The sequence below is a fragment of the Nyctereutes procyonoides genome, unplaced genomic scaffold, assembly GCF_905146905.1.
Source record: "Nyctereutes procyonoides isolate TBG_1078 unplaced genomic scaffold, NYPRO_anot_genome, whole genome shotgun sequence".
Lineage (NCBI taxonomy): Eukaryota > Metazoa > Chordata > Mammalia > Carnivora > Canidae > Nyctereutes > Nyctereutes procyonoides.
The window spans coordinates 24,003,906-24,024,799 of record NW_026575036.1 but is presented as its reverse complement, the minus strand read 5'-3'; the positions used below and the strand labels follow the sequence as shown (position 1 = coordinate 24,024,799).

The following is a 20,894-nucleotide window of genomic DNA, read 5'->3' as shown; positions in this document are numbered from 1 at the left end:
GGGAAGCTCTATATTTTGGGAGGGATGGAAAGACCATCTTCAGCGATGGGATGATTAAAGGCAGAGGCTGTCAGGCTTCTTGCTACAGGTCTTTACATCTAGGGTACAATGTTTATGTCCTTAAACAGGGGAGCACAAGGGTCATTTTCATGACTGTGGGAGAACCTCACTGTGCTGTTAAGTGTGGCGGAGAAGATAGGTGAAACTCCCTGCTAATGTCCTCCCTGACCAACACTTTTCTCCCAGAAAGAGAAAAAGACGTGTTAGGAGTGAAGAAATCCTTTACTTCTTGTCAACGGCCACAGGCCAGCTGAGCATCACTTACAAAGAGATTCAACCCAGTAGAATGTGTTAAGAGGCAACCATGTGCAAGAACCATGTGATCCCAGGGGCTACTAGCTGAGTGAACAGATGTTTCCTTATGTTTCTTTTGCTAATAAAGACCCAGTTCTCCTCAGTTTAGGGCCTTTGGTTAATCATTATGTAGACGTTAGTAATTATCCCTCCCACTAGGCACATAGCTCCTCCAAGGTCATACTCTTTACTCATTAGCCTGGGGCCCAGTGGCAAGATCCCCTCTCCCCACTAGGTCAGTCCGGGAGAATAGACTCAATAGGGCATGTGATCACTCTAGAACAGCCCATGGCTAATCCGAAAATTCCATCTATCCTATCCCAAGCTGGAAGCCCATGCTGGTCAGAGAAGTCCTCTATGGCTTGTCACATGTAGGAGTTGCCAGCTAGTGTTCAGTGTCCCTAAAACTTCAAAATAAATATGGCTTATCTCTTATGAAAGAAAAATCATACCACAGTTGTGTCCTGTATCTTCCTCTCTGGCAGAGCATATCCAGTTGTGGTCCATTACGTATCTCAACACTACTGGGATGGTTCATAAATGCCTGCTCTCAGTTTCTTCTTCCCCTAAGCCAAAATAGATAATAAGGGACTTACCCCTAATTCACCCTCCTACTCAAGAACCTTAGATAAGTCCATATATGTCTGAATGCTCTTCCTTACAATCATACCTTAACCCAAATTCCCCTTCTTATTAGCTGGTCAGTTTGGTCTTCACCCAGAGTGTTAGGTTTTCTGTTCTTTCCCCCAGTGTTTGTTTTTACCTCTGCTGAGCTCTGTCCCCCTTTTAGGTTTTGTGACCAATCTATGGCATTCCATCTTCTCTGCAGTTGACCATTCTGTAGTCCCTCCCTTATCTCCTTGTGGCTGCACTGCACACAGGAGCAGCAAAACACCATAAGACATGAGAGAGCCGTGGAGCTGTCTTTCTGCCTGGGACAAGGGAAGGCACCTAAGAAGGTGACATCTGAGCTGGGCCCGAGGACAGTGGTTCAGCAGGTGTGCGGGGTGGGGGAAGGGGTTGGGAAGAGAGAGCTCACACAGAGAGAATTGCGTGATGTGCCAAGTGCCTCCCAACTGCACTTGCTAGAAAAATCATTGCCTTAATTACTCAAATGTGGAATCAACTGCCGTAATATATTGTTCTAGGACTATATCTCCCTACATCAGGGAGTAAGTGGTTTCATTTGGGGGACTGGAATTTTTTTTCTTTTTAGTAAATAGGCTTTATTTTCAATTACTAAGTGTGTCTTTACCAAATGATTCAGAAATAATCTATGCAATCTCCCACACCATTTTAGCTGTGTTTTTTTCTCGAGGAGGGTTTGATAATGAGCCATATGTACTAAAACAAAAACATGAGTTTTTCAAAAAAGTATTTTCAGTTTGCTTGTCAAGATTTTCCCATCCGTTAAAAGAAGTGCTTAGTCTTTAAGAGGAACCAGGTGCAAAAAAAAAAAAAAAGAATTATCTCAGTGGTCCAGTGTATCGATTCAAAAATAGCCACCGAGTAATTAGATGAAAAGGACCTCAGACATCATTTAGCTTGCGTCTGTGCTATAGGTGAGGCCTCTAAGGGATGAGAGAACTGAGCAGGTTGCCTAAAGGCACGTGGTCATTGACCTAAGAGTCACTGCAAGCTTTTCCCTCTACCCCCGCCACCACCCCCAGTCCCCACACCCTTTTCACACTTTCTCACTCAGATGTAACAGAAAGTGCATCATAGACAATAAAAGCTTTCTTTCATGATACTGTCTGAAAGTCATCTCAACTGAAATGACCTCAGAGAGCTATTTAGGCTCTGAATTATGTAGAGGATTTGCACTGTTAGGGTTACTCAGATTCTAATGAACAGTTCTTTATTTGGTAGAGCATTTTTATGGAGGATTTTAAAGAGGGTGTGACTAATAGTTTCCAAAATTTGGATGTTTCCATATAGGGTTAACCATATAAATAAGCCTTTGCCCTTCGAAAATGTAAGGTCCGAGTTATGTTCTTTTATTGTTATTACAAGACTTCTTTTCTTTGCTTTAGGATACTTTTGACTTCTGTGACACTGCTATCTATATATTCAATAAACCTTCTTTTGATCTGTTCCAAGGAAACAGGTAAGCTGATGATAATAAATGTCTAGTTTTGTTAAAGCCAGGGTGACTGATTTGCATGGTGATACTGTAAACAAGTGATACCCTCCCGATTCAGCAACTGATTATTGAAGAGTACTTTGACCTACAATCCCTCAAAAACCTACAGTGGTATTGACCCAGAGAAATAGACACCGCACCATGGACATTGCATTGTCTTGGACATTGAGAGGATAGCATTGTCATGTAAAGCAAACCCCCAATTATACCTGTTTTTCTAGTTTGAGATGCCTCTGTTTGAAAGGCTTCAGTTTTTCCTTCGGTCTTAATAAATTCAGAACAAGGATTCCAGGTTTTGATATTGTAGCCTTCAAGATTTTAAAAGTAAACAGAGCTCTCATTCTTTTTTGTGTATATTCCGAGGAGAAAATGTTATGCCTGAGGCAACGTGGGAGTGAGGGTGCTGTGGAAAGGCTCCAGGTTCTGGGCAGTGTAATACCTGAAGTGTTTATTTTCTATTCCTGGGACAAATGGATTCTGTTTGTAATACTTTGACTTTGACTTTAGCTAAAACCACATTGGCCAACTATTACTGTACATAGATGACTCCATTTAGCTGGGACATTTTGTAATAAATTGAGGATCTACCATTGTCTTGTGTAAACACCAGTCTTATGAGAGATTAAACAAAGCTTTAATTATAGTCTGACCTATATTGCTTTCTGTGAACGTTTTAAAAATGTGAGCCAAACTGTCATAAAGAAATATAAACACTTTTTTTTTAAATGAATGGCTTAGCAGCTTAGTATTTATTGAGATGAGACCATTGAACATGTTAGGATTTTGCTGTAGCCAAATTATTCTTTTGACAGACTTACCTATTGGTCTCTTTTCTGAGTTGCGTATCTTTGAACTAAATTTTACAAATGATCAAAGTTCTGGTGTTCACTCTTACATGTTTGTTCCTGTGTTTAGGACACATGAGGCATTCGTGGAATGTGATTAAGATAATTCCTTGTTAGCCTCATCGGTTCACGTAATTAATTCAGAAGGGAACTTTCATCCCAGCCATAGGATTTGTATTTTTAAATCAAATCTTTATTTTAATGATATCATCAGACCTGAGAGGGAGATCAGAATAGGAATTTCCCCCCAGTAAAGTAAGAAGACAAAGACTTTTCGAGATAGTTTAAAATAAGCCTTATGACCTAATAATTTAATTGTAATGCTCTTGTAGCCAACCTGAAAAAGGAGAAATGGTGGTCATGTCTGACATTTTAAAATGTCACGAGGTTGCAACGCCTTACCCCTTGCAAAGCCCAAAAGGCTATTTGTGTGATTTTGAGAAAGACAGAATAACTTGGGGAATCATCCATGGAATGAGGAAATCTTGGCTTTCTTTAACTTTTAGAACCCTGTCATTTCTTGTGTTCTCAACTATGGTTTTTAAATAGGCTGCATGGTTTATGAAAAGCTGGGAGAACAGGTCTTTGGCACCACAGGGAAGCTCGTAATCTTTGGAGCCACCTCTCTACAGAACACTGGAGGTAAAAAGAACACGCTTTTCTATACATAACTTTAAAAGTATGTGAATATTATTATCTTTTCTAATTCTGGTGGTTGGGTGGCCGGATGAATTTTAACAAAATGGAAGCAGGATCGTTCTCATTGCTAAAATGGCACATGGAAAGCAAAGCGGAGAGAGCAGTCACTTATTTAAAACCAAGTATACGGAGTAGCTAAAACTGTCTTTGTGTCTTACTGAAGGTCAGTCTAAGAACAGGCTGCTAGCCTTTTATATAGCTTGCAACGTGAGCCTTAGTATCTTCTTTCTAAAAATGTTCTCATTTTCCTCTAGCAATGCTGAGCTACCTCTTCATAGTAAAAAATGAACTACCCTCTGCCATAAAGTTTCTCATGGGAAAGGAAGAGGCATTTTCGTAAGTTATAGACCATGTTTTTTGTGAAATAACTAAAATGTTTTTAATTTAAGTGTGGGCTAACCGAAGTTTTTGAGTTTTCCCTAGGTTTTTTTTTTTCCTTCTTTGTTGCTCCAGCAAATTTCTCTAGGGTTATATAAATGAAAGCCATTTGAATATGAGCATTTAAAAGGTAGATTTATCTGTCAGGCTGCAAACAGTAGATGCTGCACCTCCCAGAGAGCCTGAGATCTATATCTAGTTTCTACAAAATAGAACAGATACGGAGTACTTTTAACACAGACGTATATTTAACACAGAAGTGGAACACGCATTAAGACCGTTGTCTCTTTCTTAAAGAAGGGAGCAAAATTTACATGAGCCAACTTCATTAAAGATACCGCTAAGCTTGGAAAATGTTGGAGGTACACCTGGCACATCGGTTGTTTTGACTTCCTCTTGTTTAACAGTTCTTGTCAGTCTAGTTTTTCTGTTTTCTTTCAAGGGAGAATCATAGAAGCCAGAGTTCCTTGTGTTCTATCATCAGGACTCAAGGTCAAATATAAGAGATTAGGGAGAAAGCAATGCCTACCTGTGCTGACTTGTTTTTCAATGGTATTAGCCAAGCAAAACAAAAAGGAACTTATCTTTAAATAATTGATAAGACATGTTGTAATCTAACAGAATGCAGTGTGTGCATTCAGTTTTGAAACCATGTAAATAATTCAAAGGAACGCCACATTTAGCTGATGGGGGAGGGGAAAATCCCTTCTACCACTTGGGAGCTAGACGATAGTAAATGAGGAGTGGCTGGGTTCAAGTGTTAGAAATTAATGGTAAAAATTAATAATGGTAAAAATTCATTAAAATGCATTGTGAAATTTTACATTTGAGGAAAAAAAATACAACTTTCTACAAAAATGTGACCCAAGCATTTAAATGCCTCTTTCAGAGCCTGGTATGTGGATGGCCGCGTTCTGGTGGTGGTGGTTACCTTTGGCATAATCCTTCCTCTGTGTCTCTTGAAGAATTTAGGTAAGGAAAGAGCTTGCTTTTATCATAGTCTCTACAGTGCCCAGATGAATCAGAAACCGGATAAAAATGAACAACTTTGCCAACTCTACTTTCACTCGTGGGGTAAAGATTTAAGTGAATGATAAATTTACAAGTATTAATCAGGCTTAACTTTAATATGGGATGAAAACACTCATCAGTATGTGACCCTCCTAAGCAATCCTTCTACTGAGATATGGAGCGGAGAAGTGAAGTTCTGGGGCCAGCGGCAGACACGGTGATATATCCAATAGACGACTTACAGTCTCCTCTGAGAAAAGTACAGAAAATGGAGTTCTCTTTATACAACATCTTAAATATCCGGATTATTTAGATAAGTAGATTTTCAAATCTAGTATCAAGACAGAAAGTTGCTTCTGTGCAGCCTCCCACATACAAGTTAACCCTGCTTTTGTGGAAATTATGGTGGTTGGGAGATTCCAAGGGTAGCAAGGTGAAGAGCCCCAGATGCTCAATTTATTCCTAGAAATCACTTCATCTCCCCTGTGTGTGCCCCTCATGTGGGAAGAGAAGTATTGTAGCTGATATTCACTATGTACACAATAGGTACATAATAAAGAACTATGGAGTAGATCAGGGAGCAAATGCATCTGGCCATAGGTCTCCATCAGAGAGTATAGCAACCGAGAGCTATGGCCAAATTTGGGGCCAATTTTTTTCCCTGGATCTGGGAATCTTCATTGTCTAGTGTATCAGGGAAAACTGGAATCAAAACAGTAATATAATGTTTTTATTTAAAGTCACCATTTTTTTTTTTACCAAATAAAGTAGCACTCTCAAATAATAAATCTTATGTTCACACAGGCATATTTGCACATTATTGGAACTATGCTTGAAATAATGCATTGAAAAAAACAAGATAAGTGAAATAATAACAATAATTTTTTTCACCTTTTCTTTTAGGGTATCTTGGCTATACTAGTGGATTTTCTTTGAGCTGTATGGTATTTTTCCTTATAGTGGTAAGTGCTGATGAAAAGGGTTGGTTTAGTTTTGCCATAGTACAATGCCAGTTATTCATCCTTTGGCTTTAATTTGATCAAGTCCATTTTGTTTCTCCTATATTTCTTAATACCAGGTTATCTACAAGAAATTTCAAATTCGCTGCGATGTTGCAGAGCTAAATTCAACAATAAGTGCTAATTTAACAAATCCTGACATGTGTACACCAAAATATGTTACCTTCAATTCAAAGGTAAGTTTCCTTATCTTTTAAATATAAAAAAGAACATTTTATTAAGGGCATTGTAGTTCTCATATTTGTTGTAATTAAACTGCTTTGAAAGTATTCATTCTCGATAGGACACCATACCACTGCTTCCCAAATTCCGTAAATTTAGAGACCTTTGAGAAATAGACATAAAGATTGTATTTCATGCTTCCTCTTATCCAGTTTATGTGTAGGACAACCTTAAGCATTCTCTGTGAAAATCTCTTTCTGGATCATTAGCTCAGCTCCTCTTTTCCTTGTAGATTTTGAAAAAACAGATTAATAACATCCTTAGCCCACTGCCTTTTCCCTGGTAGTGACGGAAAAGCACACCAGCTCGCAAGTGTCAAGTACGGATACCGCCACACATTGGCACTTAGAAAAACTTTCATACAGTTGGGATGTTGTTAGTAGTATGGGGAACAGTAGACTACAGAACCAGTCAGGCTTGGATTCAAATCCTTTGGCAAGTTACCAAATTCCATGTAAAAAACTAGAATTCTGTGTCTTATAGGGTTTTATAGAATGGGCCTGGTATAGAGCTTTTGCAGAATTAGAGCATGAGGAATGTCAGTTTTTCTTCCTTCTTTTTGTATCAGAAGTTATATTGAGATTGAGAGCTTTAAAAAGCCTTATCTGAGAAAACGAAATAGATACAGATCTCTCTCTCTCCTGCAACTCTAAGGACACAGCCAAAGTAACGAACGTGGAAGTAGTTGTCTTTTTAGATGTCATCTTTTAAGTCTGATTTGATGTACCCTATGGAGCAAAGAGCCGTGGAATAGAGGTGGAAGTCCTGGGTGTGTCACCTAAATTTTTGGAGGGAGTCAGAAGAGTATCAGTGGTCTGTCTACTGCTCAGGGTTCTTGTAGAGACTCAGCGAAATGACGTAGGGAAAGTGCTGTGTGACCGCCCAGCACCATGTAAATATGGGAAGATGCTATGCCTGAAGTAGGTGCAATACACTGTAGGTGAGGTGAACCTAAAACCCCTCTGTGCCAAGTGCCTCACGTCTCATGCTAGATAAGCTCTCTTAGAAAAGCTGCTTCTATTTTAGATATCAAAGCCCTCCTAATAACCAAATAATCCAGGGATTCTGAAGAGCTGTCAGACAAAAATCAGCTCAGAGATATTGGAGCAGAATAATTTTTCGAGTAAAAATGTTTCTCCTTAATGTTTATTTTTCTCTTTCAACTAGACCGTGTACGCTTTACCAACCATCGCATTTGCTTTTGTCTGCCACCCGTCAGTCCTACCAATCTACAGTGAGCTTAAAGAGTAAGAGATTTGTTTTTTTATCTTAATCATTTTTTACATCCCCTCATTAATAGGCAGATATTGTATTAAAATAAATAGACTTGTATAATAAACCTCCATGGACTCATCACCCAGCTTCAACATTTACTTTCTGCCATTCTTGAGCAAGTACTATAATAAAGGAGAAAAAAAAAAAAAGAACAAAAAAAATCAGAAAACTGTAGTATATTTTGGCCATAAACATATAAAGTGGCCAACTATGTGGTCTTTTTTGTTAAATTAGTTTTTCACATACTATGTCTCTTAGGAGAGTTCAAGTATTCGTGTTACTTGATGTTACTTATGCTTATTTTACAAGTGTATAATAATAATCAGCATCTATAAACTGCAAAATGCTTCATGTCTGATTTGCCTCTTACTGGTTTAGATGGAAAAGGCTGTGAAATCAGGGAGAAAGAAATCAATGTTAAGGCCACAAACTGGATAAAAGAATATTATTGTTCATTTTAAACCATGAAGATGATTCTGTGGATTTGTTTTTTGATTGCTGTTTTAGAGAAAACTAAAATCCTGCTTATAAATTTCCTCCTGGATTCTCTTTTTAGCTGACTCTTAGCAGACTTTATAGATTAAAATAGTCATCATGGCATAGTCTTAAGCTCAGAAAAGATATACCATGTAGCTATCTATTTCCATTTTGAAAAATGAACTAGATGTCTGTTAGCATTGATTCACTCATGACTCTTCCTCTTTCATATGTAATTGATATGTGGGTATATTTGGAAATACCTACATCTACTTATATGTACATCAGTCCTACTTTATGATCCTATACTCAGGATCATAAATATTTAAATATGGCTTTGACCTCTTTTAAACCTAATAGTCCAGCTTTTAGTTTGTATTTTTTCTGATGTGTATACTTCTCTCAATTTTTCCTATTATGACACAAACAAATGTTATGACTGTCATGATCTGTTATTGACTACAGGCCTGATAGATTAATTGTTTGGGCCATTAAAGAAACTTAAAGTTCACCCAAAACTCCCAGAGTAAACCTGACCTGAGAGAGAAAGAGCCCTTCACCATCACAGCTGTGATCACTTGGGTACTTACTGGTCTGGAAACACAGACCAAGGAATGGCAGGTGTATCCTGGGGCCACACAGTGAGGGGAAAAAGGAACCTAAGTAGCAGCTGTAGCAGCAGAATACCTGAGGTCAAGTTCTAGCTTTGCCATTCATCTCTGGGGCCACCCATTTGAATTTATTCTGCTCTTTTCCCCTTACATGCTGAGTGTGGAGATAATATCAAAAACGAATATTAAAAAATATTCTCCGCCTTTTGATGAGAACCTGATATTCTTTTGAAAGAATGGGGAAGGACATTCAAGGGATCGGTAGTTCCATGGATCTCTCTCACAATATCCATTTGGTATAAAAGAAATTATTTTAAACTGGAGTAATTGCTGGGGGCAGTGAGTGTAGAAGAGGGGTGATCTTAGCTGGTCAGATCTTCCCTAGCCTGATAGAACGTTGTTAGTATTCTTCTGTGTTAGCACTGGTAGTTAAGCTCAGTAACATGGTTTGTAAGTTTTACAATTCCCTTATCTTTGTTCTTAGTCGATCACAGAAAAAGATGCAGATGGTTTCCAATATCTCCTTCTTCGCCATGTTTGTTATGTACTTCCTGACTGCCATTTTTGGCTATTTGACGTTCTATGGTAAGTGACTCCTGTTAGCACGTAAATATAGGTATTTGTAAATAAATTAGTGAAAAGCAATATCCAAATAACTTTTAACATTTTTTAAAAGATTTATTTATTTATTTGCAAGAGAGAGAGAGAGAGAGAAAGTCTGAGTGCAGTGGGAGGGGCAAGATGGAGGAAAGAATCCTGAAAAGAATCCTGAAGTAGACTCCTTGCTCAGCCCAGAGCCCAAAGCACAGCTTCAGTCCCAGGACCCTGAGATCACGACCTGAGCTGAAATCAAGAGTCAGCTGCTTAATCAAGTGAACCACCCAGGCACCCCAATATCTAAATAACTTTTTAACATGATAGCCCAAAAAAGCAAAAAAAATCTACCCATCGATTGTGCAGGTCTTCTGCATAAAGCAAGTAGTGATGATTCCTTTGTATATTTTGTGCAGACTGCACAATAGAATAATTACTGAAACAAGATACTGTAATTTTTTTTTTCTCCTAATACTGTCCTTAAAAGAAACTGCATTTTATAAGCACGCCACCTTTACTGAGGAAAGTTTAGAACTATACCGGAGAAGGCTCTCCTAATTGCTGTTGCGAATTGGGTCAGATTCCATTAATAGAGAGACAGAGACAGATGTTGAAAGTGAGAAAGAGCAGAGTGCTACACTCATGACACTTGTGTTAATTAAAAATAAAACGCCTGATTGTTCACTGGAAGTTGGAGCCCTGCAAAGATGTGAAGGAATGGCAGAGAAGGTTCAAAGGCATGAAATCTGAAAAAGAGAACAACTAGGTTTCATTTGTAACTTATTGGCCTTGTGGGAATAGTTTTCCTTCTCTTACTAGGTCTTCATCCTCTCCTATGCAGATTATCCTCAAGCTGTATTTAACATCTTTCATTACCATTATGATTTGGGACTTGATTTAAATTTAAATACATATATTTCACGTTGTTCTTTATTAAATCGCATTTCTTTGGGGCTTTTTTTTTTCCATAAACCCTAATGTCTCCAAACTTAAATAGGTTTGGAGACGATTAATTCAGCCTGGAGAAGATTGGCTACCCTGAATATACAGTTGTATTGTTACTGTTTTTGTAAGCAATGGCAAACAGCACTGTCTGATAAATCCATAAATACCATGTTGAATTTCTGCATAAAAATAGTGTTTCTAGCTTTCCTGCAGAGTTGCAGGGCTGGGGGTAGGTAAAGTGAGGGAGGGAGAGCTTCCCTGTTAATTGAACAGTCTCACTATTACCCCTTCATGCATGAATTTTCTTTGCAAATCCAATTTTCCCCCATAAAAAATAGAATATCAAACCCTTTTATACTCTTTGGTTAAAGAAAGAGGCTCAGCTATTTTTAGATGGTTATAAATTCTGAATCAAGAAAATTAGAACTAATGAGACTCTCATTATAACCTAGGGTCCCTTTTCCAAAACTGAGACCAATCTATGGCACAGAATAGAATTGGAATTCCACCCCCAGAACCTTGAGACCGGTATAGTGAGAAGACCTTACGGGAGACATGCAGGAGGGGAAGGTGCTAGACCTTAACGGGAGACATGCAGGAGAGGAAGGTGCTAGACCTTACGGGAGACATGCAGGAGGGGAAGGTGCTAGACCTTACGGGAGACATGCAGGAGGGGAAGGTGCTCTGGTCGAAGGAGTGAGCATTTGCAGGGACTGCCATTCTAGCTTTGGTTGTCTTTGAAATCACGTCCTGAAGTTCAGAGTTAAGAAAAGTTCAAAATGCTACATTAGCTAAATACTTTTTCTTTTTTAATAAGAAAAACATGTATGGAAGAGAATTCTTTCCTGCTGGTGGTGAAGTTAGTGCCTCCTTCTCTTGGCCCCTGGAAGTGGAATGATAAGAGGAGGGTCTGAATGAGGCTCTGCGTGGCGTGCAGTCCACCTGGCAAGACTGCAGAGGTGTAGCATCGTTTGATGAGTGGCACCAACTGGGGAAAAGTCTAGATGAGGAAGGTTTTTGTGCTTCAACTCTGTTATTTTTAATTCCGATTTACTCCCGGGTTGAATTTAGTATAAGCTGAGCATCCCCACACTGCCTGTGTAACTGCTTCTAGAAATTACTGTAAATTCCTTTTAAAGTTACATACGGACAAGTGGAGCCTGTCTCACACAGGGCATTTTTTTCTTTTCAACTTCATAAATTGTTGTAATAGTTACCTCAACACCTAGAGCGTTGCTTTCCTTGCCCTTTTGTTTCCAGATTCTGTGTTGTTAAGAAAAACTGTCATTCAGCAATGTGTTTGTTTCTTTCTAATACTCTCCCTCGCTTTAGAAAACGTACAGTCAGACCTCCTCCACAAGTACCAGAGTAAAGATGACATTCTCATCCTGACAGTGCGGCTGGCTGTCATCGTGGCTGTCATCCTCACAGTGCCCGTGTTATTCTTCACGGTGAGTAAGAGGCCTCCGAGCTGTCGACATACAAAAAGCCGAGGCCTCCCCTTTTCTCCTGTGTTCAGGAGCCCGCTCCAGAGAAAGCCTGCTGAGGGTGACTTCCCAGTGTCACTGGAACCATATATAGTAGGGAAGGACCCTGAGACTCGGTTAGGGCCCTTCAGAGAGAAAGTAGGGTCAGTGAGATAGGGCAGGCTCTGATGGAATAAATCTTAATTCTCATAATCTCTTCCTTCTTCACAAAGAAATGTAGACAGAATGATTGTTTTTAAAGATTTTATTTATTGAGAGAGAGACAGAGTGAGCATGAGCAGGGGGAGGGGCAGAGGGAGAAGCAGACCCCCCACTGAGCTGGGAGCCCGATGCGGGGCTCGATCCCAGGACCCTGGGGTCACGACCTGAGCAGAAGGCAGATGCTTAACAGACTAAGCCACCCAGGCGTCCAAGACGGAGTGTTTGAATCTTCCTCGTACACGATGAGAGAACAGAAAGGGACTGGAAGAGAACACTTAGTCATAGATAGAAACAGAAATTACCCCTCACCAAAGCAAACTACCTATTTGTAAATAAAAATACTTTCCTTAAATCAAGACCTTTGCTTGTAATACTGTGCAAGGCCTTGCAAAACATTTCACAGATTCCTGTGCACCAGTACATGAGTTTCTGCTGAAAATGTGGAGGTTGGCAGGCCGGAGGCCGTCACGGAGTCTTTGTTTTCTTTTCCTGTAGGTTCGATCATCTTTATTTGAACTGGCTAAGAAAACGAAGTTTAATTTGTGTCGCCATATCTTGGTTACCTTCATACTCTTGGTGATTATCAACTTGTTGGTGATCTTCATACCCTCCATGAAGGATATTTTTGGGGTCGTAGGTACGGCTTGATGACTTTACACTTATCAGTGCTCTACAACAGCTGTTTAGAAAGCTAATATTTCACCATAACAACGTCAATTTTTTTTCTTATTTTACAGGAGTTACGTCTGCTAATATGCTCATTTTCATTCTTCCTTCATCTCTTTATTTAAAAATCACAAGCCAGGATGGAGATAAAGGAACTCAAAGAATTTGGGTATGTCTCATGCCTGCCACTCTAATTTTTCTGATTAGTTTTTCATGTAAATTTACCAAATAAATAGCCCATCTCTCCCCTACCTGACCCTACTGGTAGCGACCTCAAAAGGGGAGCAGTAGTCCTATAGCTTTCCCCTTTGGGGGATTTAAAATACCTTATCAGAATCTGATCTATTCTCTCAAAATATGTTACTCTTACTGTGTCTTAACTTTTCCCTGAGCGAGGGTTGGGCCACCTGGGAAACTGGATGTTGTCATCGTCTCTGTAAGGCGATGCCTTGTCTTCAGCAAGCTAGGAAAGGGAGAGGGACTCAAAGATTAAGGGTAGCCCACTGCTTCTGTACAATTCGTGGTCATGTAACTCCTTCCAACAGCCCAGGGAATGTGGGACGCCTTAACTTAAGATGGCTGAGTTAGCTTAAAGAGCCTTTTTATGGTTTGACAGAAATACTTTGGAACAACAGACCTGGATTCAGAAACTACCTTTCTACATTGGGATTCTTGTTTCCAGGTCTGATGAAGTTCAAAGGCATCTTGAAGGTGGTGCACTTGGAGACAGTAAGGGAAGCAGGGGTGAAGTGGCTGCTACATGAGTACCTTCTGGAGCACCATTTTGTTTGGCCTCGGAGAAGGCTTCTCAGCTGCCCTCCCAGATAGTGTAAGCGCTCCAACTGCACGTATCACCCGAGTCAACAGACCCGGGTGAGAGATGTAGGCAGAAGGGATCATCCTTGTGCATTTAGGAAAAGCAGCACTGATGCTGGTACAACATCTACTTCCCCAACAGGATTATCCCTGAAGCCAGAAGTCCCAAATCTTACTAAACCATACCAGTAGGGGCTTCACAAGGACAGAGAAGGAGCCGTCAAATACACTCAGATTAAATCTGAACATGGTAGAGGCCTGTTGCCTGTTGCTCGTGAATTCTCTGGGCCTCCTTAACCCCGCTCCCATGTTAAAACTGGTAGTAGGATCTAGCAGATAGCATTAGACAAGGGCTCCTGTCCATGTGGGGCCCCACTGGGAGTTAGACCAGACCTGTGATGGTAGGCGGTGTACAGCCCTGCCTACCATTTGCCTCTTCTCCTTCCCTTAGATCTATCCCCCAGGTTCCAGTCCAGCCCCCTTGGCTCTCCTGTTACTTCATCCTTCTTCCTGCAAAGCTCTCATTGGATACTTTTTTTTTTTAAGATTTTATATATTTATTCATAAGAGACACACCTAGGCAGAGGAAGAAGCAGGCTCCCTGTGGGGAGCCCCATGTGGGACTCGATCCCAAGACTCTCGGATCACGCCCTGAGCCAAAGGCAGACGCTCAACCGCTGAGCCACCCAGGCATCCCTCATGGGATACTTTTAAGCCCAAGCAATTTCTAATCTCATGTTCTCCAGATTTTGGTCCCCTCTTCCGCCTTCCTGAACTCTTAAAATAACTTAGTTGTGGACACCCATTTCCTATTTCACTTGCTCAGATTGACTTTGCTTTTATATAACTTTTTTCCCACTTTTCCAAACAGAAATGTTTGCCTGCCAATGATAACTAACCTTGGTTGGTTCATAAAAAAATAACAAAATGACCTGAATGACCTGTATATTTTCAGAGGCCTTTTTTTTTTTTTTTTTCCCAGTTAGGAGGTTAGTTTGAAAGAAACTATAAGGATACCCAGAGAGTTATAGAATGGATATTTGTTCTGAGGTGACATGAAGTCAAAGATCAGAATGTGGAGGATGGCCCTGCATAGCTAGTTCTTGTTTTCCCATCCTTGAAGAATCAGATCCATACAATCTTGGGATGATTCTTACAGTTCAGCAATGGTTGTAACAAACTCCAAATTTTGGGGACACACAAAGAAGAGGGAAAGTATTTCTATTTTTCCCCCCAGGTGTATGTGGGAAATGTTGGCCTCACTGAAAATAACCCATGCCTTTGTGTTGCTCCAGGCTGCCCTTTTCTTGGGCCTGGGGGTGTTGTTTTCCCTGGTCAGCATTCCCTTGGTCATCTACGACTGGGCCTGCTCATCAAGTAGTGACGAAGGCCACTGAGACCAGCTGAGGACAGGAATCGTTCCAGCCCGCTGCCCCGTCATGTCACCACACATCAGCAATCTCTCATCACTTCTTTCGCAAGTTTACAGAAGCAAACAGAAATTCACAAGACACCTAAAATGGAATAACACTTCGGTAGCAAAACAAAAAACCTGTTTGTATAATGGTTCCTGTTCCTCTAAGATTTGGGATCGATTTCAGGATTGTGGTGTTTTTTTTTTTTTTTTTTTAAAGTTTCATGCAATTGTATTTCTCAGTATTCTTCACAATCAGTTATTCTTCACCCTCCTATTTTTTGTGACTTCATGGTCCTTTAGAACTTTGAAAACGTAATGATCAATCATGTTTATTTATTATGCATCTGGATTCTAAAATAATTTTCCTGCCGATGTTCCACTCACACCATCTGTACCTTTTTAGAAGAGAAAACGAATCTTGAATTGTATATAGTTATTTTGCTTTACAGAAAAAAAATGGTTTCATAAATATTTTGCCTACTTTGGTTAACATAGCACACAGGGATAATCATAAGAGAGTGACAGGGTGTGTGCCATTGCTGGATCAGAACCTGCCCAATATTTGAGGTGGCTCTGATCAGCTGGCAGCCAGGTTCCGGCGGGCCAGTGGCCTCACTGGTACTACATCCTGCTTCATGCAGAGACATTCTCCAATGAGTGTTCTCAGCTGGGGAGGGGGTGAGAATGATTTCTTACCTTGGTAAATATTTTAAACTACACATTTGGGTTATCTAGCAAATGGAGTTTTGTTTCCCTCTTGGCCAACCGTGTCAAATTCCAATCCAAGTCACCTTCCACTGAGGGAGACCCGTGACACCTTTGTAATAAACTGAGAAGCTAGAGTATTGCAAAAAGAGCATCCAAAATGCCTAAGAAAATATTCCTCTGATGCAAATAGCCTTCAACCCTACGCCTGTATTGTTGAAGGGAGAGAAAACATTTTCTTAAATTATAAACCCAGCAGCTTTTACTCATGTCCACCAGCTTTTTGCACAGAGAATAATGTGTATCTAACCAAGGATGATCTAGGATAAGTAATTCCTGTTTTATATTGGGTACTTTAGGGGGTCTTTAAAAGACTTGTTTTATATCTATAAATTTAGGTTATTACAAATATAAGATTTTTGTACCTTAAATAAGCCTCATTCCTATTTCTTCTCCATCAACAATCCACTCAGAGTCTTGAGGAAAAAAAAAAGAAAAAGAACCTTCAGAGATAGCTTTTGAGAAGAACTTGTGACAAAATCAGTGTACCTTCCTTCCCTCCGACGGGGACTTTGGTGCCTGTGCTGTCTCCTCTTCTCTTCCCTAACCAAAGGGTGCGCCATTACCGCCTGCCCAGCGTCACTCACACAGAAGGACGGCGTTGCCTCACACCCTACCCCAGCCCCACTGCCTCCTAAAGGGGGTGGAAGGAAATTACACAGAGACTGAAAAAGAAGAGAGTTGGGGACAAGGCATAGCTTGGAAAGTTGGAGGACAGCAAGGAAACCCAGAATCGCATCCCCCCGAAGCTGGGCCACCACCTGTGATTGGACAGTCCTTATCACACAGTAAGAAATGTTTGTGCTCTTGAAATAGGACTTGTGCTTTATTCATATTCTGGTTGAATTTCTCAAACTTGTACGTTCACTGAGCACAGATTTCTTATCCAGAGATAAGTAGGATCTAAACCGTAGAACCTTGGCAGGATTTCCAAGCACTTAGCTCTGCGTTCTCTTCCTCCTTCACTCAAATCCCTAAAGATCTTTACTCATCATTCCCCAGGAGTAACAAGGAACTGTCCCTCCCCATTTACAGACTGATGTCCCATAGAAAAGGCAGGCATCGAAGCACCTTGTGATGGAAAGGTTATTTCCTGCATTTCTTGGTAGGATCATCATAGCTTTTAATGTAATGCTCCTGAGTTCTATCCACGTTAGGTCAGAGTTCAGGTAATTAGATAGGAATACCTGCTCATACATGAATACCTAGCCTAGTAAAATCCACAGCCACCTCTGGCCTTTTCAGCAGTGTCTTCCATATTGGATGAACAGGGAGAGAAACTGAGCAACACAAGTCAGTTGGCCCTCAGAGGCTCGTCCAGGGCACCGAGTAATGAAATAGCCAGGTAGTGGACTGACCCTCCGTTAAAAAAAGTAGAGTTTAGTTTGCAAGCAATATTATGCAACTTTCTATTTTCCTCATTAATTTATAACAGCTCATTTGACACAAAGTCAACTTAGAAAATTGTAACTCTTGGGATGTGTAGTGATATTTTTGGATCTCTGGATTTTATGTGTCAGTACAGGGAACTTTTATTATTATTTAAGATATTTATTTAGAGGAGGCACATTGTTGTTGATGCCTGTGATACTGCAGGTTTTTAAAATCTTCTTTGTATGTTTATCTAAGTTGATTTTTGACTGAATATAATAGACCCTACTGTAATTTGTCAAATACCACAGATTAATCACATCATTTGTGTGGGATTAGCTGTAAAGTGTACTGCAATAATTCTTGTTCAGAATAGTGAACTGGTAGCCAAAAATACATGTATCACAGATGTTAGGTAGAATTTAAACAACAGTCAAGTGCTATAGAAGTTTTTCTGCTAAATTAGTAGACTAAAGAATATTATACCTTGGCCATTGGGAGCAGCACGTTTTCCTTTGGTAGCTAGAACCTTAACACTAGTGAACAGTGCCAGTTTCATACTTTGGATTTAGACCTGTTCTCTAGTTATTATCACACAATATACTAGTAAATCCCTAATTTAACGTAGTGTTGGGACTGGGGCAGTAAAGTGTGTACGGGAGAGAAATCGAATCTCATTAAACACAGGCTGTCCCCGATTTATAAGTAGATCATGTTGCAAAACCCTGTTAGTTGGTTGTTTGCAACCTGGAATGTATTTTCCTCTAAAAACCAGGTTATACATAGTGGTTAGGCCCCAGAGCAGCTAGGAAGGATGATCAAACCCATCATTTAGCAGAATAAGGATAATAAAGCGTGATTGCTAAAAAGCCTAACCACCAGAGAGAATACGGTTTCTAAGGAGTATTTGTTCAGAGTTGCCAAGAAGACGTCACTCCTGTTCATGGAATCTGGACGGCCCACGCTAGCCACACACCAGCTGCTGGACGGTGGGGGGAGGGTGACCACTAGTTAGTGGAGACCGTGTGGCCTGAAGCAAGGTCTCCGGCAAAGGAAGGGAAGAGTAAGTCCAGGGCCACCAGAGAACCTGGTGGGAGGAGGAGGAAGAGGAGGAGGAAGATGGGGCCTCTTGTGGGTTGTAAACCGCCAGGGACGTTCATTCCTCGGCTGGTGTCCTTTCTTTTGCCTAGAGGTCTCAGGCTTGGCCTGACTTTTCTGTTTTGTAGGACCTGTTGCTCCGTGGTTTGTCCCCACCCACCCCACCCCACCCCACCCCACTTACAGAACAGGATGCTGTCGCAGAGCTTCCCCCGAGTGCCAGCACACAGCACTTCGAATGGGTTTCGGGCTAGTGAACCATGGTTTAGCCGCCTAGTAAGCAGATCGGTGTCAAAGAGGCTCTCTACTGACTTTCCTTCTCTGTGTTTGCGGACCCTGTTGAGAAAGGCACACGTGGGTGATGGCCACGGGGCTGGGGGTGGACAGGGGACTGTGGTGGGATCCCTGTGTTTGAGAGGACACCGCAGAAATGGCCCCCACAACTGACTTCCTTCTGGAGTTGGACTCAAGCCTCTAAGGCCGTGGTTCTCACAGAGTGCTCCCCGGATGGGCCACAGCAGCAGCAGCAGCAGCAGCACCTGAGGACTTGTGGGAATGCAGGGTTTGGGGCCCCACCCCAGAACTAATGGAATCAGAAACTGTGGGGCGGAAACCCTCAGCAGTCTGGGTTTGAACAAGCCCCCCATGTAACCTTGATGCACGTCAAGTCAGAGAACCACCACAGGCCAACTTGTCTCTCTTTGCTTCTCCCCAGTCGTCCTACCTCAGAGCGTGGTGCCTAGGAAATGTTGGTGCTGACGCACAGTCGTAAAGGAAGGCTCCCCGCACTCGGGTCTACCGGGCTGAGGTGCACTGGGAATACCTTTCTTTTGAAGCTGTGAAGACATGAAAGTGAAGTGTTTCTGTTTTTGTGGAGAACGCAAAGAAAATCCCCTTGGTAAATGCGGCCTTCCATAGAGGAGATCCTGAATTCATGCCAGGAGTTAAGTTCTCCACAATGTTCGTGTGCGTTGTGTAATGATCCATCCTGCCCTCCTTTTAAAGTGAATTCTCTAGAAAGGTATGCACCGCAAAAGCATCGACCAGCTGCTCGGAGAAGGCTGGGTTTCAGTAGGTCACGATGTTGGCCGGCCACTTGTGGGGTGGGGAGGAGGTTGAGGACACCATCAGGTATTTGATCTCATGCCTCAGAGCAAAGCCACTGGCTTCCCTCAGTTTATCAATGGAAATGGCTTGAGGCTTGGAAAGGGCGGAAGCTTTGAGAATAGAATGCCTCCATTCCACTTCCCTGTAAACTTGTAGCCACTCTCAAAACAAAGAAGACCCAGACTACATCACTGAGCAGGGCCAATAAATGGTTTTCCCTACGGATGGCAGATCTGAGGATCCTTCAGCAACAGAACATACTTCCTCTAAAATACACGCAGTGAATTATTGATGATGGCATAGGGCTTTAGGTACAAATTGGGAATGGGGTGGCTAACAATGGAAAAACCTCCCTAAATCTAAAAGGGAAAGTGCTTGAAAATAGTAAAATTCACAAGGCTCAGTCCTTCTCCTTCTTTAGGGTTTTCTCAGAGGAAGGGCTGTGAACTGGGCCCATCTGTCTACAGGCTTGACTTTGTGTTTTTAAAAGGAAGAATCTATGCAGCTGAGGTTTATTGTAGGAAATATTTCATTTGTATGTAAATACGTTGTAAATAAATAGGAGGCTGTATATTTTTGCAGTTGTTGATTCACACTGAAATAGAAGTCTGCATATCAAGAATCTAGTATCTGCATAACGAGAATAAATGTTGTCATAGATATTAGTGGTTTTGTTTGGGAATTAGGAAAATTTACATTCTTGCCCAGGTAACATCATCCTCTCAGTGTAAACTTGGATTCTAAAAATCTTACTTAATTGTTTAGAAAGCAAAATGTCTGAGAAATAGTTGCATTGATTTATTGTATTAAGATCAATTATTTAAGAGATAATCCTCTGAGCTACAAATAAGGAATATTTAGACCCAAATTACTGTCATATAGACATAGATATACCCAAAAGGACAAATTGTTTCTTCATAATGCTCTTTCGCCGTTAACACTGATACCACTACACAGTATTTATGAAAACAGAAGTTGGGGAGAATTTTTCTTTTCAAAATTAAATTGAATTGCTGCATTTCCCAAACCTTGGGATCTTTGAAAGGGGGAAAAAAACCTGAATATTAACTATGAGCACAAATTTGACGGGGGGGGGCGGAAAGACCTTTATTTTATCAAGCTTTTGAAAGTCTTGCATGTTTGCCTTTCATTTTCAGCGTTGACGCCAACATAGATTGTCTTAAGTCATTTTTTTCCCAAAACACTTGAATCTTGATCGTTGGTACGTAGTCCACTCTCCAGGGTCCAGTTGTAATTTAGACTTCATATAAGTCCAGTATGTGTAGCACACCACTGTTTTATTAATATAAAAACTTGTAAATGACTTTCAGATGGGTGATAGAAGTAAGTCACAAGTCACAAAACCTTGCTATTCATGGTTAATCAGTTTCTT

At 40.8% G+C, this 20,894-nt stretch overlaps 1 protein-coding gene across 7 annotated transcripts in view; it reads left to right on the top strand.

The window, feature by feature from the left end:
* The window catches only part of SLC38A1 (solute carrier family 38 member 1), a 69,724-nt gene extending 49,129 nt beyond the window's left edge, over positions 1-20,595 (top strand). For 5 of the 7 annotated variants that reach the window (XM_055318662.1, XM_055318663.1, XM_055318661.1 and 2 more), the window contains 12 exons: positions 2,388-2,461; positions 3,892-3,984; positions 4,296-4,377; positions 5,309-5,391; positions 6,334-6,392; positions 6,509-6,625; positions 7,839-7,918; positions 9,519-9,619; positions 11,906-12,024; positions 12,757-12,898; positions 12,999-13,096; positions 15,039-20,595. In XM_055318662.1, coding sequence (XP_055174637.1) covers positions 2,388-2,461; positions 3,892-3,984; positions 4,296-4,377; positions 5,309-5,391; positions 6,334-6,392; positions 6,509-6,625; positions 7,839-7,918; positions 9,519-9,619; positions 11,906-12,024; positions 12,757-12,898; positions 12,999-13,096; positions 15,039-15,140 — 1,150 coding nt within the window. In that variant the 3' untranslated portion in view covers positions 15,141-20,595. Of the gene's footprint in view, positions 1-2,387; positions 2,462-3,891; positions 3,985-4,295; positions 4,378-5,308; positions 5,392-6,333; positions 6,393-6,508; positions 6,626-7,838; positions 7,919-9,518; positions 9,620-11,905; positions 12,025-12,756; positions 12,899-12,998; positions 13,097-13,609; positions 13,757-15,038 lie in introns of all 7 variants that reach the window. The other 2 variants (XR_008663565.1, XR_008663566.1) reach the window with 2 other exon arrangements.
* The last annotated feature ends 299 nt before the right edge of the window (positions 20,596-20,894 follow it).